This window comes from Dermacentor silvarum, chromosome 6 (genome assembly GCF_013339745.2).
Source record: "Dermacentor silvarum isolate Dsil-2018 chromosome 6, BIME_Dsil_1.4, whole genome shotgun sequence".
NCBI classification, from domain to species: domain Eukaryota; kingdom Metazoa; phylum Arthropoda; class Arachnida; order Ixodida; family Ixodidae; genus Dermacentor; species Dermacentor silvarum.
Window position 1 is genome coordinate 140,002,900 of NC_051159.1, and position 25,401 is coordinate 140,028,300.

Sequence of the window (25,401 nt, forward strand, 5' to 3'; positions counted from 1 at the left end):
TTCATTCCATGTCTGTGTTTTTGAGGTGCACATACTTATGCACTTTAGACGGCAATTTCTTTTCATCCATGTCCCTTTGTCTTTCTTGAAAACCGATATTGCTATGCGCTTGTCCGACTTGAAAAGAAGCCTAACCCATGTCCCCTTGCACTGCCTCATTTGCGGTTTTACCGTGGGCCCCCAAAGCCAGTCGGCCTCACCGCCCTCTCGTTAATATCCAACCACGACAACATTTTTTAAATGCGAAGCATTTCTTGGCGAACATTTGCGACTTTGACCGTATCTATCTAGCCGCCTACGACTTTGTGCTCTCATGGTCGTTTCGTTAACTTGGTATGTACCAAAATGAGCATACTACGACAAGAGTATATGACGAATATAAATGATATGTCATGATATGAATATCATGACATACGTGTCATGTGGGTCATGACAATGACCCAGCGTAAAAGTTTAACACTCAAAAACCACTCAAAAGGGTTCGGACGTGGGTACTAAGTGAAGGAAACACTACAGGATGCTGGTAGAAGTAAAGCTCCGTTTATAGTCCGACGTTATCGGCGCGCGGGCGAGCGTCGTTCGCGGCCAGCCACGTTACGCCGGTTGCGCTGCGCCAGCCGAAATGCCATCTCTTCTCCGAAGCGCGCGCCGTCGGCTGTTATCTTCGGAGCATGCGCAGAATAATCCCAACCCGCGCGCCGCTTTGAACGGCTGTCCATAGAGAAAGGAATTCAATTTCTTTCTCTATGGGCTGTCTGCGACCATCGGCGAAGCGGCGTGGGCGCCTTTATTTCTTCGCGCGAAATGCATTGTGGGTTGGTGCAGTCGGCGCGACCAACGCGCGAATGGGTAAGAGCCAATTCAGCGCCGGGCCTGTCGGGGCGCGTCGGAAGCCGCCGGTTACGTTGGCTGCGCCGGTTCGCTCGATTATAGAGGGGTTCGTTTTCGCCAACGTGACGTAGCGTGCGCGAGCGCGCGCGTTCGCGCACATGTCGGACTATAAACTACAAGTATGGCTTTTTGGGCTAGTTGGTTACATACATCAGAGGTGGTCATAACGCTAGAAGACACGGACAAGAACGAGAGAACAGGACGAGTGCTATGACCACCTCGGACCACCTAGCGCTCGCCCTGTTCTCTCGTTCTTGTCCGTGTCTTCTAGCGCTATGACCACCTCGGACTATAAATGGCCCTTAATAGTCATGAACATGACTCAGCAAAAATGACAATGACTCAGCGAAAAATTATTAACGCTCAAAAACCACTGGAATGGGTTCGGACGTGGGCACTAAGTGAAGGGAACACTTAAGGACGATGGTAGAAATCATAGTCATGAGCATGACTCAGCAAAAATTACGACTCAGCGAAAAAAGATTAACACTCAAAAACCACTGAAATTGGTTCTGACGTGGGTACTTAATGAAGGAAACACTAAAGAATGATGGTAGAAGTCATAGTCATGACTATGACTCAGCAAAATGACAATGACTCAGCGAAAAAACATTAACACTCAAAAACCACTGAAATGGGTTCGGACGTGTGTACTAAGTGAAAGAAACACGACAGGATGCTGGTAGAAGTAATAGTCATGAGCATGACTCAGCAAAAATGACAATGGCTCAGAGAAAAAATGTTAACACTCAAAAGCCACTGGAATGGGTTCGGACGTGGGCACTAAGTGAAGGGAACACTAAAGGACGATGGTAGAAATCATAGTCATGAGCATGACTCAGCAAAAATGAGAATGACTCAGCGAAAAATCACTCAAACAAACACTGAAATGGGTTCGGACGTGGGTACTAAGTGAAGGAAACACTAAAGGTTGATGGTCGAAGTCATAGTCATGAGCATGACTAAGGCTTTCGCCTTACGGTCTCTTAAGTGTAGCTAAAGGGACTCCTGAGGACTCATGAATGTCATGACATGCGTGTCATGTAGGTATTGAAAGAACCGCCTATGTCTTCGTGCTCTCGTGGTCGTTTCGTCAACTTGGTAGGCTATCCGTCCTCTGCTTCGCATAACATCGATTCCCACAGGGCGTGGGATCTGCCGGCTTTTTATTTATAGCACAGAATTACATTTGCGAACGTTAGCGCGCTGGCACCATTACACTTTTCCAAGTTCCTCGCACCACCTTGTATTTATTGCAGCCCAAAATCTAGTACTCAATGTTTCATTATTCCTGCATTCCGTTTCCCTTTCATTTTCAGGTTATCTTGGTGAACGCTTGAGTGGATACTTGTTTCGTTTAAGCATACACCCGGGTATTCATGCTTGGTCAACCGAACAGGCTCCGCGCTCTTATTCCGTGACTCGCATGCCCTCAGGCGCATAAGTATAAGACAAGAAGGTGCCCAGTTTGTCTTACAGTTTTGCATTTCTGCACCAGGATGGTGTGATCTTCCCGACATTCATAGCGCACGCGTCATGCATGCTTCGTTGTGTGTCCAATTAAACTACTTGAACTTTAAATGCTAGTCAGTTTCAGGATTACATCAAACCTTCAAACTGTACCACCTCAGGAATAAGTGCGACAAGCGTTTCTGCCATGAATTTGGCTGGCACAAAAATACTGTCAGCATTACAGGTTCGACAACACAACCACCCTGATTGAGAGCGGACAAACAGTAGATAATGGCACAATAATGATTTCTCTTCGAGTGCAGCGTAAGACTGAACAAGGAATGTCGGTTCTACAATCCAAGGGGCCCTAGTTCAATTTCTTCTAAAGATCTAAAGCTCGTCTTGTTGATTTGGATATGCTTTCACCAAGTTTCGTATGGCATGACTGCGCACACTCCGCTCCCCTCCGATTTCCCGTCATCTCTAACTTCATAGTATCTTCAGATTAAGATACATATTGTACTATATTAGTCGATAAACCACTTCTTCTCCGGCTTAACCAGTTTCAGGATCTTCTTTTTCGTAAGGCGGAAGCGGAAGTTTTCGATTGAAACCAGTGGGTGGAACCATTGCGCGTAGTACAACGAAACACAAATTTAAAGGGATCAAGCGTACCTCCCAGGTCTCCAGGTAATCAATGTCGGCCAGCTGGATGTCGCCATTTTCGTCTTTCGGGAAGAGGTCGCCGTCCTCCTGCGCATCGCGACGTGATAAGTGAAACGTTTCTTGCCGTGCATTTCCCTCGCTTACCTTGTACGCTTGAGGCCAGTGAACCAAGTAGAGGTCAATATAATCAACTCCCAACGCCCGCATACTCCTGTTGCAGCATTCCACAACTTTTTGTTTACTGTGAAACGAGTTCCAGCACTGCAAAACAAATATAAAAATAAACAAATTAAACGCTTCACTTTACGCCTCCTGGATGCTATCACGACTGACAAAAATTAAGGCTGTCCCACACAACTCAGTGTGCAGTTTAGCGACGTTATGCCCTACAATTTCATTCAACACCAGGCACAGCCGAAGCGATCCGCCCCACACGGTCACATCGACAAACGCACGTTGACATAGATGCTCCTTCTCGACTCCGCCGCCATGTGGACTGTATACGACGCCATCCTTCCTGTTACGTTGCCATTGCGTTACATTAACGCACATCGAGATTCCATTGCTGCATCAGCACAAATCAGGCCGTCTATTATCCGTTGCGCAGACAAACTCTGCAGCACTATAGAGGACGACCATGAATGCGGTCAATATATACAGCCATCAGACGAACGTCCGGTCATATCGTATACGTTCTCATAACGTTCTGTCTTCGGCTCACCATCGCCAACCACTCTGCATTTCGTCAGGCTCAATGACCTCAAATAAGACGTACCATACATAAAACAAATCACTTATTTAACTGATGGTGCGGCATCACAATACAAATTGAGGTTTTAATGAATCTTTATCATCACGCGGAAACCTACCACCTCACAGCTGCGTGAACCTTTTTAGCACATCGCTCAGCAAAAGTTCTTGTTATGATGTTGGCGGTCACGTTGCAAAGGCTGGGAGGTAGGGCAAGACAGCAAAGGCCTTATAAAGACCACTATATTAGTTGTTCGCATGACTAGCGGCATCAACATGTTAGACTTACATCAACCTCGTTCTTACATCAACCTACAAAAACTTACATCATGTTAGACTGTTAGAACATGTTAGACTGCTTAGACGCCAGTGCATTTAAGTTCATGTACACTTTTTGTCGCTGGTTTTGTATTCAGCGTTGACGTCATCTGTCGAAGATGGAGCTAACTCTATCATACAGTACAGTGTTGGTTATATGACACGTTTGAACTTTTGGTCCAATTGCGAAGGCTATCCTCACCAATCATATAAGTTGGGGTGAATTCGTCTTGCATGAAGCTACCCGCCGATTCAACTGTCCCACGTCGTCCTGCACCCTACTGATAATAAATTATGGGGTTTGCCATCCTACACTACTCAGTGGGTTTTGAGGGACATCGTAGTGAAAAGCTCCCGATTTTATTTGACCAGCCGAGCTTCCTCCCCTATAGTAATGCGCTCGCCACGGCCTAGAAACGAACTCGGGACCGATGAGAGAACTTGATACAATATATGAACATGCTTTCATATACTATGAAGAATAATCTACTGAAGGGCAGTGCATAACGCTTATTGAAGGTCTTTCTGAGACGCCATTCTCTGAACCGGAAGAGAACCGTATGTAGGCGCAGTAGGCTCAAGCATATGAGTTTCCCAGAATCGAAACCGTTTACAAGTAGTCATGCAATAACAATAAATAAATAAATAAATAAATAAATAAATAAATAAATAAATAAATAAATAAATAAATAGCCCGGGTTTGTGGAGTGTACAGATGGTTAAAGGGACAGTAAAGAGAAAAATGTTTCGAACTATTTCAGTAAATCATAAAAGAGGCCACTGTTTCAATGAAACGAGGCTTGGTCAGCCAATAAAGACGCAGAAGCTGTAAACGGCTGCCAACGCCAAGCTAAACTTCCTGCACCAACTCAATATGACGTCATGGATTTCCCCGACATCTCCTCGGCCCTAGTTATTTTTTTTTATCGGTAAAGATTGACGGCATTGTATTCCAAAAGAGCCAAAGACTGAAGTTAGCAAGATGTAAGAATTTTTACTGAAACATAACGACCCAAATAACGGAGAGTGGGGGGGGGGGGGGGGGGGGAGTGGGATATGTTACTTTGAAATCCATGACGTGACACTGACGTACCGGCGGTTTAGCTTCAGCAAAAAATTCGATAAATGGATTTTGAGCTCAATTTGCTATTGTAATAGCCAACCAATTACCGCGCCATTAACGCAAATAGAGTGGTGAAAGAATACTTCATCAAGATAAATTCATTTAGTGTTTCTCTATAGTAAATTAGCGGGCGAGAAATACGCCAATTGTAGCCACCTTGCTGGTGATGAAGAGCTCTTCCCTGCTGATAAGGCCTTCCTTGATGGCGTGCGAAATGGCGCGTCCCACTTCGGGCTCATTGAGGTAGACGAGCGCACAGTCAATGTGCCGGTAGCCGATGCGGATAGCCTCCTTCACGGCCTCATAGACTTGGGAGGGGGCCGACTGCAAAAAGCGAAAGAGTCGAGAGAGGGCGAAGAGATGACCTTGGTGGTGCAATAATAACGTGCACGTTAAGGTAAAAGTAATGCGGTAACTACAGTAGAAAACAGATGAAGACACCGCAGCAGAAGCCACCAGACAGCTTTGTCTCGTGCTATTCGTGGCTTGTTAAAAGGCGAGACATTAAACTGGAGCGAGGTGTGGAGCGAGGTGTGGATCACTACGTTCTAAAGTTTGGTTGGATTTAAAAAATAACGTGACCGAATTCATTGAACAAAGTGATCACCATGCTGATGGCGGTGGCATAATATGATTTCTGTCGGTAATTCACTACTTAAGCAACTCTAAATCATGTTAATTTCTGTGCGCTTAGATGCGTGCAGCCCTGATAACGCAAGAATTATTTTGGATCGGTTAATCAGTTCTATTTTGTCAGCTGGGGGTATTACGAAGTTTCTGCGAGAAGAATCTTTATTCTACATCACAGTTTTGCAAAGAGCTTTCCACTTTCATGTGAAAATCTTTGTTTTCGTAGCGAGGGCCTCGAATCTGGCAGCACTGGTGCTATGACCATCAAGGCTGCGATTTCGCATACATAACACAAATACCAAAGAAAGTGGAAGGGATAACGGCCTTTGCCGCAGGGCAATTGGTAGAGCACAGCATGCATAACGCGGAAGATGTGGCTTCAGATCCTAGTCGCGGTTTTTTCGTCCACTTTGATTTCCTTTTAACTGCATCTTAACATCTGAATTAAAATTGGAGATGGTTATCAGGCGGGACAAAAGAGAGAACAGAGTGCTCTGTTCTCTATTTTGTGCCCTCTGGCGTCCTAACGCTGTTAATCAAAACTTTAAAGCATGTTTCACCAACAAGCCCTATCTTACAGCCTTCTTAAAGTAATTATCTGTATGCTTTCCTTGGCATCATTGGCTGTTGCCTAGTTGTGATTGTGTCTAACGAAAAATAAAGCGCCTCGGCTTGCTTTACTCTACTTGCTTTATTTTATTTGTGGCTGTGTGAAATGATTGCGAATATTACGATCCGATCTTACAAACTTTAGCCGAGGTCTTGAAGTTCAGACGAACTACATCACATTACGTAAGTTCTGGTTAGAAATTTTCGCGGTAAATCTTTGGTAGAGAAGGTATAGATTTGAAGCTGATGGTGTCCCAATACATATTCAACGTTACAGTGTCAAGCTCAACTTGCATAATAATTTGTTTTGATATTCCCAACTCAGCGTTACAGTATCAAGCTCAGCTGGCAAAATACCTTGTTTTCATATATAGAGTAATATTTAACAAGTCTCCAATTAGGTAGCGGTATACAGACTTTATGGTCCTTAGAAGTGTGTAGCGAGCCAAAATAACGTCCTGGATTTGTGACTTCCTGTCTTGTTATAGCAACACAACTGCAAGGCCACTGTTATATGGAAGCGGGTATAGTGCGACGTCAACTTGCGGTACTGAAGCGACATGCATAACCCCACGCAGTCACGCTGTCATTTCATGTTGCGACAATGTCAACTGAAGTGCAACGCGAGCACAAAACACAGCTGAACATTTCACACTGTAACAAAATTATTAACCCTGGTCATACCGACATTGACCCTGTATCACTGTCATTTTGATGACATTTGCGGAAACACGTTCTGATTTCTACGTGGAGCAATCTGGCAGCGCTAGCGTTGAACGACAGTACGATGCTCGGCTACAAAGCGTGACCTCTGTTGCAGGCGTCTATATAGCCGGCCTGTTTCAAGTTTCTTGTTCTTAAAGGACCAACTGTCTTGAAATTAAGTAAATACTGAAAGAAGAGTTTTTCAACATCAACACTAACTACTGGCATCTTCTGGTCGTAATTACTACCACCAATGCGTTGCGGCACACCGCGCCAATGAACAAAACGAGCAGGAAAGGGCAGCACTGGAAGTTTCCAAAGCGAACTGTCCAGCGCTCGCAGACGCGGTTTGGCACTCTTTCAAGACTTCCGGGAGAGAGGCGAGTGCATAAGTAAGGGCGCGCTTACCTTCCAGGTTCCAAGGCCGAGCGCCGGAATCTTATTGCCATCAGCCAACGTCACGATGGGGCACTTCGCCATGGTCGATTCACCTTTGCTTCTACCTGCCGGCGTTCTCGTAGGCGACCAAACGAAAGGCAGGTCCGAACAACGACGGAGAGGCAACGCTGCTCGCCGTCTGGTCGAAGCACGTTTCGAGTCGGGAGAAAAAGAACAAGTTATAAAAAGACGCCGACACAATAGCGCGTTTTATATTTCTCGCTTGCACGGACGCTGGGTAGGGTGATCCCCGGCTCCGAGGGAGGGAGAAGCGGCGCCAGACGCGTGGCTTCAGTTCGCGCATGCGCGCCGGCGTTCACCGACTGCGGCGCTCCAGATGACGCTGCTTAGCATGACGTCATCATCAAAACGGCAGAGCGCCGGGCGGCCGGGCACTTGTTTGTGTCTGCATCCTTCGTCTTTTAGGGCGCGGCATGTTTGAAATCGGTTTCAGCAACGAGGGTTACCGGTCGGCATCTCTGTGGTATACACTCTAAAAACAGTTGCACCCTTTGGGGTGTATTTTTGCCACAGAACAATAATCGTCATCTGACTTGCGTGGCTTTCCTTTTTTTAAGGCTGTGCGCCTGGCACTTCTCGGTCAGGAACGACAAGAGCATTATCAGCGTGACACAGCGTTCTCGACAGGAAAGTAGCAAGTGCAGAGTTTTCAAGATAGAAACCGCAAGCAAGACAGATGATTATTGTTGTGTGGCAAAAATGCACCCCAAAGGGTGCAACTGCTTTAAGAGTGTACGCGCTGTGGGTAACTGCGGAGACTGATGCAGCGTATGAGCTATTTCGCGTGGTGTCATTTAGAACAACATGTAAAATCTTGTTTCGTGGTTACGGCAGCACTTGCCGAAACCCTGGTCACACCTAAGGTTTTGTGAGAATCAAGTTTTGGGGTGTAGAAATAGAATTGATGTTTTGTAAATGTTAAATACCAATGCACCCTGAGCCCTTTCTTTGGACGCAAATTAATGTCAAAATGTGTTAGTTCCTGGGACAAAATATGTAAATGACTGAGAAATGCATTTTGGTTACGTTGGAGAGCTAGGTATTTCACGGAGTTCACGAAGCTGTCATTTTGTAAGCATGCATTGCGTGACCAGTATTCTACTGAGCAAGCGCTCGAGGAAAAAAATACCGAGCTCGACGACGCCGCCTCAAGATGGAGTAAATTATTGCAGTTAGCACGAGTTAGGTGGTAGGCTCAGTTTGAGTAGTGAATTAAATTTTATGTGTAAGTATCAAACGACCCATTGAGCGAAATGCAGCTGCCCTAACGTGAAACCTGGGGAGGTGCGAAGCATGCAGTGATGCACCACTAATGGGCTCATACTGCCTTAAGGAATAGCTCGCAACCCCGTAAACGTGGCCTCCCAATTACGACGATAGAAGGGAAGTGAAATTCTACGCCGGATTGATGAGCGGCAACGCAGCCAGCTGTGGTAGAAGACTACGACGACGAACTCGGCAGCACTCGGCGCGCGTGCCGCTTGCTTACCACGACTACCACGACGACAGGAGACGCCGACAGCCCGAGCGCCATAAGGTGCTTCGCACCTAAAACAAATCTATAAAGTACTCAGCCCACTATACAGGTACCATGTATAGAGAGAATGACTGAAAGAAATTATTGCTGGCTTATTGCGCTTACTATACCGGTTGTAATCTATTATGCAAGTGTGAATTAGTTTATTTAAGAATAAAGCAGAAATTTGTATGCTACCGTTTGGTAACATCAAACCATAGCGTAGTATCAATTTATGCTCGTCACTGCCACTAGGGGTGAGCTGGGCGCGTACCGATGGCCGTTTGTAGCAAACTCCGGCATTCAACTACAGAAATTTAAGAAGTACCTGTTCCGGTTGCTATCGAGGATTGCCTTTAGCATGCTTTCAGAGGTGTATTTGGGCCATTACGTTGCACTATCTGTTATGGGGGATGTCATGCATTTCATAGATGGAGTATGATGGGTGGATTATTTATTCATTTAGTGTGCAGTCGCTACACGACGTTCCGAACTGGTCCTTGAGGAAGTGGTGCGCTAAGTAGAGCCGGTCGTTTCCCAAGTATGGGTCTATGCGCTATCTTCGGGGACGGCCCACGAAAACGGCTACAGTCATGCGAAATCGGGGTAAGTTCCCGGAGAATGCTGAACGCACTAAAAATAAACTGAACCGCGTTGATTCAGAGAAGAGTCAGCCAAATCGCAACATTTGGGAAGTCCGAACGTTAGAAACACTAACGCACAATGTTACCATTCGGTCACGAACACAAATGTGAGTGCCTACTTTTTGTGCAACAAGTTACGCTATTAAAAACGTTTGGGCCTATATTTCTCATTGCTGCCATCGGGTACGACCTTACAGAATGCCTGTAGCTAAGAAACAACCAGAAATTCAAACAGGTAGGAAACTTACCACCAATGATAAAAGAAGGCCGAATGTTATGCGCTATCGCGCCATATGTTACCATACGGTCACGAACACGAATTCGAATGATCCAGGTGCTTAAGGAATGTCAAGTCATTCAAATGATTATCAGGCGTCCGTTTTTCATTGCTTCTTTTCTACGTAAGTTTAGCGTTCATGCAGCTATGTGTGTAAAATAGCTTTTACACGCAATAGCTATGCAGCTATTGCGTGTAAAAGTTAATTTTCAGCTCTTTCTTTAAATATCAGAACATGTACACAAGTAACTAGCAATGAAGTAGTACTGAACAATACACCAAAACGAAAGAGAATGTAACGATTCTACACATTTCAAAATTCTTAAACTGCTAGACAGCCGTGTATATAAAGACACATTTAAAAGGGCAACTTTACCGCCTGCAAAATTCCACGCCACCACGTACCGCCACAGTGCTCTCTTTCTTTGGTCTCACGGAGCCAGCCATGCACTAACACTCGCTGACTGTAATTGAAAACGCGTGTTCGCCGATACCTATGCCAGTTGGGGCCAAAGGACAATCGGCTACGCACAGTACGAAGAGACGGTAGGGTTGCATTCGCGAGTGCTGCTCGCATCGCGAGGGGGACATCGTACGCCATCCGAGATGTCAGGCAAGACGGATCTGCGGAGCGTCAACCGGGCGCGCTCGTACTACGTCAGAAATCGTTAAAATATTCCAAGGTAAATGAGGCTGAATATTTAAAAAATGAATAAATTGATTAGACAGAATATCGTGTATCACATCTGTGGGAAATAATTAGTGATGCAGAGCAGTCGCGTAAATTTTAAAATAAACAAACAATTCCTTCAGCCGCTTTTTCGCAATTCAAGCGAACAGCTCGCCTTCGCTAGTTCTATTCTCATATTTAGGCAGCTTATATATTGCGGTTACAGCGTTTCTTAGTTATCAGTCACCGTGTGATTAAAAATAACTTGGCAAATACAGCAGTTACAAGTACTCTGCGCAGTGACGCTACTTGCGCTGACCACGAAATACAATATTCACCACAAGCTATGGACACGCTAGTACAATTATTCCATTTACGTGCCATGTACTAAGAAGGGACAATTATGACATCACGTTGAAATGAAATGCAGTCAGGGAGAAGCAGCAATTTAAGTATGCTGAGTGATGACGTATAGCTTGATGCTAAATGCTTTGCATCCCTAACCATTGTGGATAAATCACACTGCAGTGTCACACACATTGATGAATGTGGAAAGCGAAATCCACCTCTGAACTTGATTTTTATTATGTAGTTACAGTGCCTCGCGAAGCATCGAATCACTAGAACTAGACGATTAACTTCTCGACCTTTCATTGAAGTAACGGAAAGTTTAAGGCATGTTTATTTTTCTAAACTTAAATGGAGCGAAGATAATTTCAGTCTGTGAAAGAAAATAACCTTCTCAATGAAAATTTTCTGCACACTTGCGCAGCTTCCAACTAAGGAAAGTGTAAAGCGCAGCTAAGTTCGCAAGCTCCAATCCCAGAGGGTGCAGTAAAACCGGCCCGTACCTGAAGTCGACAAGGTTACCGATGTGGGCTTGTTGGCAATTAAATCCCTTTACTAAAGGGAGTTAATTGCAAATAAAGGCGAGGACAAAAGAAGGCACGGTGGACACACGGGCGCTGTCCTCGAGTTTAGTTGCGCTTAATTAACTTCAGTCCATACATGAAGCCCCCAGATAAATGGGAGGAAATCGCAATGTTTTACCTGCCATGCAACAGTGTCAATTTCTGGAGTGTATGAACAGGTGTTTTTTTTTTCTTTTATGGACACCACGTACAGAAAGCAACACAACAAACCGTTTGAATAATTACTAGAAGAAATTGTAGCCCATGGATGTCAGCCCAGCCTCACAGCTATCACGCCAGTTGGCAAGAGGTGCAGTCGTTTCATCACTATATGTAACTCATTGTCTCATTTGCATCTGGTTAACCTCCCTGCCTTTCCTCTCTTCTATTTCTCTCTCTATCTCTCTCTCCCATTTCCAACTGCCGATTTCGTAGGCGAACAAAAGATGCAACGCCAGTCATCAAGGCAGCGATTGGAACTTTTTATATCGTAAGTGAAAAGGCAAAACACCTGTCGAAGCTAAGTAGCTGCACGTACCACTTCGTGTAATGACGCAGTCGTTATGGTAAATTAATACAAAGGCCCCCACAAGCGCCAATTTTCAACTGCCTATTATGTAGGCGAACAAAAGACGCAACCCCAGTCATTAAGGTAACGACTGCAACTTTTTATCACGTAAGTGAAAAGGCAAAACACCTCTCCAACCCAACTAACTTCACGTACCACTTCGTGTAATTACGCAGTCGTTATGGTAAACTAATACAAAAGCCACAGCAAGCGCCAATTTCCAACTGCCTATTATGTAGGCGAACAAAATACGCAACCTCGGTCATCAAGGTAATGACTGCAACTTTTTATAACCTAAGTGAAAAGGAAAAAGTAGGTGTCGAAGCAAACTTCATGTACCACTACGTGTAACTTCGCAATCATTATGGTAAATTAATACAAAAGCCACAACAAGCGCCACCTATAGCCTGGAAGAACGTTTTTTCCTCATGCGAGACGGTAGCACCATTGTGTTAGCAGAACAGGCCTTTTGCATTCTATTTTATTATAACAAATAAATTATTTAAAAAAAAGGCAGGGAAGCACACTGGCAGTGAAAGTACACTGAACATTTTAAAAAGGCAGTGTAATACACATACACTGGTCCTTCTCTTCTCGCGATCAAAGGGCATATGAAAGCAGCCAAGTATTTTTGCCAAAAGTATTGAACTCTCTTCGCAAATAACAAACCACTCATGCCTCTTACTAACTCACACTGATATAACGTAATATCAGATTACAGCTAACTCACTTGAGCAAAACTGGAAGTAAAAGGGAAAAAAAACGTTCTCAAACCAGAGGCATTGACAAGAAAGTTCTGCGCATCGCGCCACACCAGATCGGAATATAGTGAGACACGTGCTAATTTAGAAAACAACGACAGAAAGAAACTCCAATGGCAGCTAAAGCAACTTATAATACGCAACCAGGTATTTTTACTCCCGGGGTGCAAATAAACATAAATATAATGAATAAATTTCCAATTCGGAGTCGTCTAGCATTGCGTTGCTATAAGAAATAAGACGATGCAACTGATAAACACACAACACGTCGTAAATCGGTATTACTGAAAAGTATTCTAATGACCTTATGTACATCGGAACTGGCAGACCCATGTAGTTATTCTCATGCATCATCTGCTTTCGTGTTCGTTTCACTGAAACTCGTGTCCTCACCTGTGCGCCAGGTTTCAAATATAAAATTATGTCCAAATCGGCGAATTCAACCGAGAAACTGTTTCGGCACAGATCGTTCAGCGGTGTTTTTCTTCGAGAAGATTATCTACAAAAACAAGTAAATAAAAAACAGCCAAGAAAATGAAAGCACTGAAACAGAGGCGCTTCACATTTCTTTTCATTTCCGTAAGCCTAACTTGCCGTGACGTGCCCCGGAAACTGTTTCCTCTCAACTGTGCCAGATTGTTTCTCAATAAAGCATATGCGTATGCTCCCTGTAATTCAGTTGTTCAACGCTGCCCCAGATGAAATATTCAACCCAGCGTCCGAGTCGCATATATACGCAGAAGCAACTTTGTTTTTTTACTCGACTTGGTTCTTATTTCTTGTTTCCAATAACACGCAGCGCTTTCTGGCATTCTGCGCGGGCGCGCATAGTCGGATCCCTCCCTACAGTGCCCAGATTTACCTCTATAAATTCAATAATGCAGATTCCTCTCGATTGTCTTATCCCGAATTCGAGGAGGTGCTCGCTTGAGCAGCTTGGTTAAGAAACGTGAGATGATTCTCGTGCACCTAAGCAGGTTGTGCGTAGAAAGCCAGTGGAATAACATGTCCAAAGAAAGTAAATTCCTCTAAAGTATCCCATGTAGTTTCTTCATTTATTTTTTGCATTTCACCGCTGAACACGCGCAGTATCTCTTTTTCTTTTCTGTGTGCTTGTGTGTTCTTTTTAGTCATACCACTGCAGGACTAGCAAAAGAAGAGCACCATGATATGATCAACGAACAGGGACGTAAGACCATCCGTTTACGAACAGCCGTTTGTAGGTTAAGCATATTCGTCTGTAAGCAATGAGCTCCAAATATTTTCCGAAAGAACGACATATAGATATTTTCTGACCGTTTGTTAATCACCTGCAGGTTTGAGTTGTTTGTTTATTGCGGTATTTTTGTTGCTTTTGTTTATATTATTCTACCCTTAATGCCAATTCAAACACCTGATCTGAAGTAGCAAGCATTGTATGTGGCAGGGCTGACACCTTCAGCTTCCACCAAACACTATCTTTATCTCTCTCTCTCTTTTTGTGATTCAAACGAGACAATTGTTAGGGAAAGACTGAAGGTGGCATTGTCATCAAGGCTCGCACGCCGCACAGCATTATACCTAAAGTGTTTATAGTTTTCAGGTAAACCCCGACGAATGCCGATTTTTTCACCCAGAACAACATTTATGAAAAGCAGGTTAAAACCAATTTCCCCATGAAGTTGGTTCTCTCGTTAACGATAATAGAAAATGCAGGTGTTCCAAAACTAATGAGCGTTTCCCCAGTTTTCTGAGCAAGTGGTCAAAGACAAGTATTAACTATATTATCATTATATGAATACGGCACTGTTGCTTAACGCTCAAGCGCAAACTGGCATTTATAGAAATATAGTATATCCAGCGCCCGCGGGCTCTGAGTGAACGAAAGCGTGTGTTTACTTTAGCATCCGTGCTTACATGAACGCAACAATAGAACATTGCATCTCATTTCGCGCACGTCCCATACCTGCAAACGGTCGCAATGCGCTAAGACGCTAAATAACGCCGCTCTTACGCTGTTCAGCATTGTGAAGAGAAGCTGTGACGTTGAGAGTATGTTTTCCCCTACTACGTTACGTTCGAAGAAGTGCGGCTGGTTCTTCTAGTTGGTATTTGAAAAGTTTTGTTCCAAGAGCGAATATTGTGAACAAAGATTAAAGGCATGACAGGTGTAGGATGTACACATAAATGCTCTCAATGCATATCATATTGTACGCCAATAAGAACTTGTATGATAAGGAAAGGCGTCACATCCTTCGAAACTTAAACATGTGCGCAAATTTTCTTTCTTCGTTAAAAAAGTGCAGAGAACAAAGTAAAGGAAGAATCGCCAAACCAGTCTTTAGCAATCTGTTGCTTTCGTTAATGTTGTTTCTTTTAAATGTATGAATATTTCCTGACAATGAGGATTTGAAGAGATGAGTTGGCCACATGATTTGCAAGGTCTCCTTGCCATTACCTATTCCTGTGAAAAATTTGACTTCTTTAAATAGAATGACTGTGCCCAAATAGAGGAAATTTCTTGTGTTGATCGTTTTTAAAGGTTTGGATGGCCAGACATTTCGAGATTCCGGACAACAACACCCCTCCCCCCCCCCCCCCCCCCACTTTCTCCCCGGTTTTTAATACCCGATTTTTACTCTCCCCCAATATCAGAAAAATATAAAACCCGTAAACAAAGGATTTATACCCCAAATGATAAAAGTAAGAACATAGCTGTCAGAAATCAGCGTTGTTCTTTTAAAAACTACTATTATGCCTTTTAATAGGATCTTGTTCTCGCCGTCATATTATAGGAAATGCATTTAATTGATGCCTGAAAGTGTAGATGTCGTATTTCACAACCTCAAAAGAACTATAGGAAGCCTTGATTCAATGCTTGTTTCGCCAAAGCGACAAGACACAAGTTCGCGGCAAGAATGACAGCCGGCAAGAATTGATTCTTTCCACCCGACAACTCCCTCGACGCATTCGCCTTTACGTTGAGCAAGTAGCAATCTGTCGCTTTACGCGGGCGCCAACACAAGTGCAAACAAGAATGAAAGAACGTTGGCACCAAAATTAAAAACTGTGTACTCTGACGAACCGTGCGTGAACGAATGCGAGAAATAAAGAAAGGAGGACCGGGAACCTATTGCGGAAGGCGCTCACTGATCCCTCATCCGGAGCATCGCCCAGCTGGACGTGCTCTGCACGGTAATGTTCTCGGTCCCCACAGATTTCTGCCTGTGTCTTCTTCATTTTTTTTGTTTCCTTTGCTTTCCTTATAGATTTAAAATGTAACGAACGCATCCTTATACACGGAAGATAAAAACGACACAACGTCCAATAAAACAACGACCCGTCTACCCCGGGCAGTCATCAGCGCTTTGGTTCTCCCCCTGTTTCACCGTGGAAAATCCACAAAACCTTATTTTTCCACGTCCTCCTCGTCAGCCCATTCCTTTCCGCTCTTTCTCCTCGCTCGTCGGGACTACGCTCGCTCAGACCTTAACCCCCGCTGCGCGAAAACTGCTGGTCAGCAATTCTTTGACGAGACGTGAGTGCAATGAAATGCTCCGGGAGAAAAAGCCTGCTTCCTGTGTCTGAGAGGCAGTCGGCTGGTGACGCCTTCTTGCCCACTAGACGGCACTTGCAGGCAACGTTGCGCTCTATGAGTTTCACCCACCCACCCTACTTTTCTCTTCTACGACTGCCCTGACCCCGCAGACTTTTGCTAGCAGAGCGCGGATGTGCTTATTACGCTGTAGTTTTAAGTTATTCTTCCTAGATTGTTGTTTGGGTTGACAGCTTTGATACCTGCTTATGACCAGCAATCCTCACTCTCGTCCACGCTCAACGTGGTCACATTTTACTGCGACCTTCGCGGTGCTTAGAGGCTCATAAGGAAACCGGGCACAAAGAAACTGTTTTACGAAGACAGGCCTCGAAGGCAGGGCAGTGCAGAGCGACGTGGAGATACGGAGCCCGTGGCTATAAAGCTTGGTCTAGAATTGGTGCTTAGCGCTGTCCATGATGCTGGGAACTACGCCATAGATCGAGAGAATGTCCGGAACAGAGATTCAGTTGATAAAGAGGTGACTGCACGTGACTCTTTCCTTTATGGGCATCAATGGAGTCGTGGCTAGGTACTCTGCGAAAAATTAAAAAACGTTATAACAAGATTCCGCTGTGGCGAAGTGCAAAACGATGCTATAAAAAACGTCACCACTTGAAGTAGTAAGGCTGGTACAGCGGAAGCTGGATTAATAGCAGTTCCTTGGACATGGCCATGCTTACTAAATATAGTCTGTAATCAAATTCTCAAATGACACAATCAATGCAGTGTACTGCAAGACTACTTTATTAGTCTCTAACAACTGGTGGCTTAGGCGTGCGCCTGTAAAGGCCCGTGGTTCCCCCAGGTGGCGCAATATAGTGTGGGTGTATCCTGGGTTTGTATTCACAGAGCAGTTAATACTTAAGGAGATTCTTAAAAACAGGACCCGATCAATCGCGCTGGTGAACGTATTATCAGAGAAGGCGACAGACCAATCGCGAGAAAAAAAAAACATGTTTAATGTAGGCGCAAGCTGCGCCTCCATACCGTCTTTGGTTGTGAGTACCAGTTTGTTTTCAAATATATATATACGTCTTCAGAATAGCAAGTCATCTGAGTCACCGGGTACATTGCTGGCCAGTTGCGGAGATCCACTTTACTGTGGTTGCGACACGACAGTCAGAGTTAACCCACGACAAGACAACCCATGCGCCTTGCCAGCCGGCCACACCACAGGCGTCAATGCCAAGTTCAATACCAGGAATCTGGGACATCGCCGAACAGCGCCTCTAGCGGCCGCCTCTGAAAACCTGCGCATTTTCTATGGGAGAGCGTCGTTTTTCCCAAATAACTAATCATAGAAGCCATCTTTCAAAATATTATCGTGGAAATAGGCGCTAGGAGCTTATCCCGACATCTCATGCAAGCGGTACCATTACTTACGACAGAAAACCCGTTCCAAATTGCGGGCGAAGTTCGAAGTATGGGAGTCTATGGAAAAGGCCAAATTTTGGAGGCATTTTTGGCCAGTAAACAGCAATTTGCGATGAGCCTATTGCATAGATCGACGTATTATTGGGGATTTATCAACTTCAATGACTCGGCTTTCAGCTAGTTGCAGCAGCAACTCTTGAAATGGCAAAAAAGTCGTTCCAAATCGCAGTTTTCATAACAAGGTCGCAGAATTTTTTGTGGTACGTATATAAACCTAGTTTTTGCCTCCGGCAGCACTCAAACGGATAGCCGAGCGTTCTGCGCGACCACCGATCAGGATCGCTGATACCACGATTGGCAGTTCGCAGGTTCGAAGCCAGCGGCGCCGCTATTTTCTTTTATCACTTTGTCGCTGCTTAGTTTGGCGGTTTCCCGCCAGATGGCATATTCCGAAACGCAGGTCATTTAGTTGCGGTTCTTGTTTCGTTTCTTTCTACTGTATCAACGTCTTCCTAAAAAAAAATAGCTGGCTGGTTTCGTGAACATGCGAACGTGCTTCCAAACTTCTTTTGCACTTTAGGTGTAATGTATTTTAGACAATAAACCCAACTTTGTGTTTTCAAAGTTGATTTCTTTCTTAAGGCAAACATTTATGAAGACATTACTAAGAAATATTTTTGCCTATTCAGCTATGTCATGGAAAGGCGTGCTTGTGCGACTTTTGTTCAGCCTGAAACGTACCACAAAAATAAATAGCTTGCCGTGTGTGCAATTAAAAGACGCAGAAGTAGAAAACTTGGCTGCAGCCCCAGACGTAGTATTCTTACAAAGTAATACAGAAGCTATCTGACTGAGTATATTTGCATTATATCAAAGCAGAATTTTTGCGTACCGGATCTTCGGTGCAAATGAAGGCTGTCCAAATTATTTCACAAGCTTTTTTGCTTAGTACAAACCAATACCTCGAAACATAAACATTCTATCCTCAATATGCGCCGCACGTGTCTTATCATTTGAACCATTCCCATATACCTTCACGAAATTCCCGAAATACTAAAGGTCTTCATATGCTTTTACCACGACGTACGCAGAGGAGTATTGGAAATAATGCGAAAAGACACCGGGGCGTGTTAATGTAGTTTGTCGTGTAAAAATAGAGAACTATTCCAATCGCAGACCACACCCTTTTTGAGTTATGCCCACAAAGCGTTGCAAGAAGATATTTTTTTCGGCTAGAATCACCAAAGTTACTATGGCATTCTGCTGTTCTGTTCTTAACTAAGTCTATTGCTGAATCAGATCGCAGCACCATGATATAATTACTGGTACAATTCTTCAGTAATTCTGTAAGAATTTTCTCCTATGCTAAATTTAACGTGTTTGGACAATTGAAGAAACATGAGGAAGGACCGTGAGGTTTGCAGAAATGTTCCCTTATTAGAATCGTTTATCACCCATATTGGTACGGTGGTATTGCCATGATCACTCCAGCGTCCACGGACACCATTTATCACTTTACTACCTGTAAAAAAATACAAAAGTGTCGTTCCTTGTGCGTGAGTAGCACAATCGCAGCTGATCCTTTCATATGGGCCCACTAAGCTACACCTTCCCTTTTCTGCCATGGTGCCACAAGAGATGTCAATTTCACCCTTGAATTTCTCCCTTTCAGTTTGCTTGAAAGTATAGGGACGTACACAAGAAGACCAGGTGAAGTTTTGAAGTAGTCCTGAGATTTTAGTAAAATTTCATAGGCAATATGTTATTATCCTTTATTTGTTTACATATTTATTACACCTGATTGGTGATAATAATGACGTGCTACATAATAGTTCAGTTCTTCTACTTAATAAGTCATGTCTGAGTCTGCTGTCCTGAAAATTAACCAGGTGTAAGCACTGCATGACGTTGGCTGGAAGGCCATTCATTAAAAAAAATTGTGTGCAGAATAAAGAAAATGCAGGTGTTCAATCGCACAGTCGCCGCCAAAAGGTTACGCGGCCGAGGTTCTGCGAATAAGTTCATTTTCAACGCAGCTACCCCGCAGCCAGTAAAACTATGCAAAACTTTTCTTTTGTTTACTCTAGACCAGTATACGCTGTAAATCCGAATACTATGATGCGTAACTAAGGCGTAGAAATATAAATATTTTTTCACATTCCGGGGTACGAAAGCTTGTGACGCTGACTATACGTTCTGAAGGCGAGGTTGCTTTTTAGCTTATTCGTGATGACAAGCGCCGAGCTCTTGGTGATGGGATATTGGAGCGTAGAATTGTAGAACTTGTGCAAGCTCAGGCGACTTCACGACGCAAACCTAGCGATAGAAGCTCAGAAGGAGGAATAAACATTTATTGTAGAGCCAGCACTTTATGATGGCCGGGCCTAAGCCTCCCATGAGGGGACGTCGAGGGCTTGCCTCGCCGCCGCCTCACGGGCGTGCTGGGTCGCCCAGGTTTGGTCGTCGAGGGCGGAGCTCCGCAGAGCCTCACGCAACCTCGACGAGGGGGTCGTGGTGTTAATGTATGTATACAGTGCTGGGCACTCCCACAGCACATGCGGAAGCATAGCCGGGTGAGTGCCACAGCACCGGCAGTTGGGTGTACTGTAGACTTCAGGGAATATAAGGTGGAGGCGGGCGAGTGAAGGGTACGTATTTGTTTGTAGCAGACGCAGGGTGGTAGCCTGCGCCCAGCTGAATTTGGGGTGAGGTGGGGGGAAAGATCGGCACAGCATGCGTTTAGTTTATTAACACTGATGATAGATGAATAGTCAGAGTAAATTAATGTTACTGTCTAATTCTGGACAGACTCGAGTGTAATGCATACGTTCTAGATCACTGTAGGTTTCATACTAATTCCATACTACGCATTCCTATTCGAATTTTGGCCTGTCTTAAGCCTACCGAGTCTTAAGTAATCAAAATAGGTAGGAAATTGCTTCTTGGGATGTAGCCGAGGCCATGGTAGATGTGATTAGTAATGCGCTATATGTGAGTAGGCTGACTGGGATTATTACATGAAGTGCGCCAACGTACCTACGTAATGCCATGGTGGGAATTACGGAGCCCTTTATTGTAAATATATTGAAGTCATCTGAGAGTGTCTCTGGTAAAAAGTTAGAAGTTTATTAATATGAGGACTGATTAGCCTTCTGTTAAGCTGTTAGGAAAAATGCCATGTACGAAGTGCTATTGTGGTTAAAATTACAACGTTATCAGCACTTCCAAAAGAAAATGACTGTACAAGTCCATTTTTCTCGGGCGTTCATGTCACCTAGGTACCACCGCCTGACCCAAGACCTTTATGTTTTAAAATCTGCCCCGATGACGTAAGTTACGTTGCGGAAAAAAAATAAATACCCTTTCTAAAAAACGAACCATAACAGCTTCCCGACAAAGCGCAGTACGTTGCCGCAAGTCGTCATTTGTGATAACGATAAGAGCGACAGCCCGTCGTAAAAATGACTTGTCACTCCCCGGTTTTTCTTTTTTGCTCAAGGATGCAACTAACCCGTACAAGGGTAATCCCTCCCTTCGCATGATGCTTGCGACCTTTCTGGTTCTGGACAAGCGCGTTGTTTTTGTATATTTCAGGCGCTTGGCATCGAAAGGCTTAAACCTTTAAACAGCGAAAGGCTGTCACAGTCGCTTCCGTAGCTGCACGGAAAGCGCGGACAATCAGTCTACTTTCAGCACATGCGCTCTCAACCAAGACATATTTGCGAGAAAAGGGCTCCTATATTACCCATAGCGAGAAATGTATCCACAAATTACACCTCATTATCCCGATGTGTTTATGAGCCGCACTCTGGGCCTGTATTCCGTGTTATGACAAAAAATATAGTTTGTGCAGTGTCAGTAGCCTAAACATAAAACAGCAAATTGAAGTCATCACATCAACTATCATATGTCATAAATTGAAAGAAATAAAACTGAAACTGTACTTCATAATACTCGCACTGCAATCTTTTATGCATGTGATTCATTTCAATTTCCTATCTGTTCCAGGGTAGAAATATGCTGTTCAGTTGGTAAACACAGATTATTTTGCAAAATTTGCTAAAAATTTTTGCCTCTAACATATGTTCCTATTGGTCATGCACATTTCTATCTATCAAATATATGGTCGAAACATCAGAAATTCGAATTGTGAATCATTTAAAAGTTAAACTGGCTTCTCCACATAGGGGAAATGCCGTAGGAATTTGAGAATGTAATAATACACAATCATTTGGTTGCATAATCTTCCTGGCCATAGGCATGTAATGAAAAGCTCAAATGTATTACACGGCTTTGTCTTTTCGCAGCAATTTCATTCACTGCATTTATAAAGCAATGTACGTTTTTTTTTTATTTTAGCGCCTGAGTCTAAAAACACATAGCAACTTATTTACCAAAGCAATATAAGTTTCAAAAGCTTGTTAATTAGGTTGTCATTTGAGCAAATAAAACGGGAGACTTTCATGCACAGACAAAATAAGCGGCTAAGAGGAACAACTGACTAGTTATTTCAGAAGAATAACTGAGTTTAGCTACGTAGTGTTAAACTATGTAGCTTTAAATAATGCGCATATTTTATACATCACCGGATAGGGGTCATTGGAGATCGCTGGGCGAGGCCTTCGTCCTGCCATGGACGTAAATATAGTCTGATGATGATGATGAAACATTGCCGGAGGTGACCACCTCTCATCCAAGAAATATTATTGCGATAGCAATTATATGGACACTCAAAAGCAGATTTCTGCCGTCGGCGTCGCCGTCGCCGTCGCCGTCGCCGTGAGGTTCCGTATGACGTCATTTGGAGATGAAATCGTCGCCGCGCGCCGAACGCTGTATGTGCGAGTGAAAGGGCGCGAGGGGCGCGTCTTTCACGGGGAGTGAACGCACGGCGGAGAACAAACGCGCGTTCTGCGCCGTGCTCGCTTAAGGGCTGCAGAAGTAGGCGTCTCTTTTCTCCTTTACAATCACCATATATGTAGAGCAAACGCGCCTTCTTCGGACGCGCGAGAGGCCGTGGGGGAGGGGGAGGGAAGGGAGGCGACGTTTAGCTGCGGCACCAGGTGCCTATTTATATCAGAGGCTCCAGCAACAGTCACCAACGCCGCACGCATTTTGAGCTAACGCGGGCAAAACGCCGATGGCGTCGACAACAGTTCTGCGTGTTGTTGCTACCAAAGCCGCTCACCTTACTTCGTATGACATTGCTGTGTTGCTATCGCATTCATTGCTTCGCCCTTAGGGCGAAACTGTGACATTTTTTTTTACAGTTTAATAATTTATTTATTTGCGCCGTCAGCACTCGAAGGCATTACGGAAGGAAGTGGGTTGAGCAGGCTAAACAAATAATGCAATGATTAAAAAGTAAGTTTCTAATCATGTATTTTAGCTGGTGGTACGTGGAAAAAAGTTCAGTGCGCACGACGAAGGCAGCTTTACAATTATACCATATTACCTGACCTTACAAAGAATTTAAAAGGAACATAGTAAGTAATTAACAAATTCAGATTACACAACGTACGGTAGTTGATGTTGCATGAAACTTGCGTTTATTTGTACTCTTTATGATTTCTTTGGGGAGGCGATACCATTCAAGGGCTGTGTGAGGCTAGAAAGAGCTGAAGGAAGTTAATGTGACTAAATCTGATACGTATTTTCTACAGCTGATAAATACGATGCCATATATATGGTGACGGAGATACAGTCGTACGCGGATATATCAAGCCAACTTATAACGAATTATTCTGTATGTCGAACAGCTGTAAAATCCCCTTGAAAATTCCATGCAAATGTATCGGGCTGGTGCACGCGTATAAAGAACGTTCGTTCACCAGCACATTCGATATATCGAACGCGGCACCACGCAGAAGACCTCATAGTGCACTCCTTTGTACACTTTGAGGTATTCTGGCACCTGGAGGCGGAGAAGAGATAGTGCAGTCAGTTGAGCCCCGTCAGGCTGTTCAGCTAGCCCTCATGCTACCTCCGACGTCAACATTCCTTCTATCCGCTTTTGGAGGCGTCGTAGTGTGGGTTGAGTGCCTATTCACGAGTTTATTTTCCGCAAGCGATGGCCGCTACAAGTGTAAAGAAAGAATCAGCTTGGACTTTTCAATGAAGTTGAAAGTGAACCAGCATTTTTTTTGCGGGTAAATAAAGTGTGCTTGCTTTTTTCCCCCATGTTGCGTGCAGTAAGTTAGCGGCTCTCAGATGCACTAACCGGTAAGCCGCCGCTTACCTGAGGGCCTATTATTTTATATACCGAATTACTTATATAACGAACTTCTTGTGATCCCCTTCAGATTCGATATATCCGGGTTCGACTGTATCAGTTTACGGGTTACAAATTCAACTTTAGCTTTATTTGGGGTTAGAGTAGCTATTCGATCATAAGTTGAACATATAAAACGAGTGGAGTAAATTTGAGTTCTAATTAGGTAATAAATACAATGGAATTTCACACATTGGATGTATACTCAAATTTTGTTCCTATTAGTGTTTTCTATAGTAGCATGAGAGAGGATGGTGGCATTATAAGTGTACAGGAGCCAATAACCCAACGTTCGATCCGCAGTGTTACTAATGTCGATATGCCAGGTAAGATTAGCGGTAACAGGTTGACCAGGTAAGATTAGCGGTACTATGAACACGTGAATACTTTTATGAATATAGAGGCTGTAACTCCATGTTGTTAAGTAAGTAATACCCGTGTCACACGGGCGTTTGGAAGGCCTTCCAACCAATAGTCAGTTGACTCAAAGGTCAAGTTCGAGCTGCTGCACGTGCGGTTTCGAAGGCCGCCGAGTCAATAGTCTATCGAGTCAACGGAGCACCCTACAACTCTATTGAAATCTGGATGGCCTTTGAGCAACGGAAGCGGAAACAGCGCGAACATGCCGTCTCCTTCACAGTGTGCTCGTACTCACGGTTAGAAAGAACAAATCCAACCAAAATTCTCTAAAAATACTATACATGAGTGTTATTAATTATTCAATAAACTATTTTCGCCACTTCATATTTGCGAACTGCACATACTCTCGACAACAGCGACGTGCTTGTGTTCATTCCTTCTTCCATGTTGTCTAGTACACTCTCCCTCTACTCCATGTGTTGCCGGATTCCGTCATATGACCGCCATTTCGCAACATAAAATAAATAATAGCGTTTTTAAGTGGTTTTAATGTTCTTTAACTTTTAGTTACATGAAAACGAAAATAAAGATCCGCAGTGCCACACAATTTTGCGAGAAAAGCCTGAACCACTCAACGGCCTTTCAAAAGTGCCGTGTAGCAGCGCGACAACTCCTTCGAGTCGATAGAGTTGTGGCGTTTCGAAGGCCGTCGACTGGAAGGCCTTCCAAATGTACCTGTGTGACACAGGTATAAGTCGAAGAGTTGTTTTGAATGGGAGTTGCTCAGATGATGTTGCTGCTACGTCTGGTGTGTCGCAAGGCTCCATGTTGGGGCCGATTCCTTTCCACTTTTTTAATGCGAAAGCATT

General features: G+C 44.1%; 1 protein-coding gene across 5 annotated transcripts in view; it reads right to left on the bottom strand.

Moving 5' to 3' along the window:
* LOC119456092 (aldo-keto reductase family 1 member B1) overlaps window positions 1-25,401 on the bottom strand; it is an 82,053-nt gene that overhangs the window by 10,769 nt on the left and 45,883 nt on the right. Inside the window, exons 2-5 of one of the 5 annotated variants that reach the window (XM_037717692.2) lie at window positions 7,553-7,710; window positions 5,357-5,524; window positions 3,154-3,270; window positions 3,019-3,096 (exon numbers count right to left, since the gene is read on the bottom strand). The exons of 1 other annotated variant lie outside the window; for it this stretch is intronic. In XM_037717692.2, the coding sequence (XP_037573620.1) occupies window positions 3,019-3,096; window positions 3,154-3,270; window positions 5,357-5,524; window positions 7,553-7,624 (435 nt within the window). In that variant the 5' untranslated portion in view covers window positions 7,625-7,710. The remainder of the gene's footprint in view (window positions 1-3,018; window positions 3,097-3,153; window positions 3,271-5,356; window positions 5,525-7,552; window positions 7,711-25,401) is intronic. 3 more of the 5 variants (XM_049669542.1, XM_049669541.1, XM_049669544.1) reach the window with 3 other exon arrangements.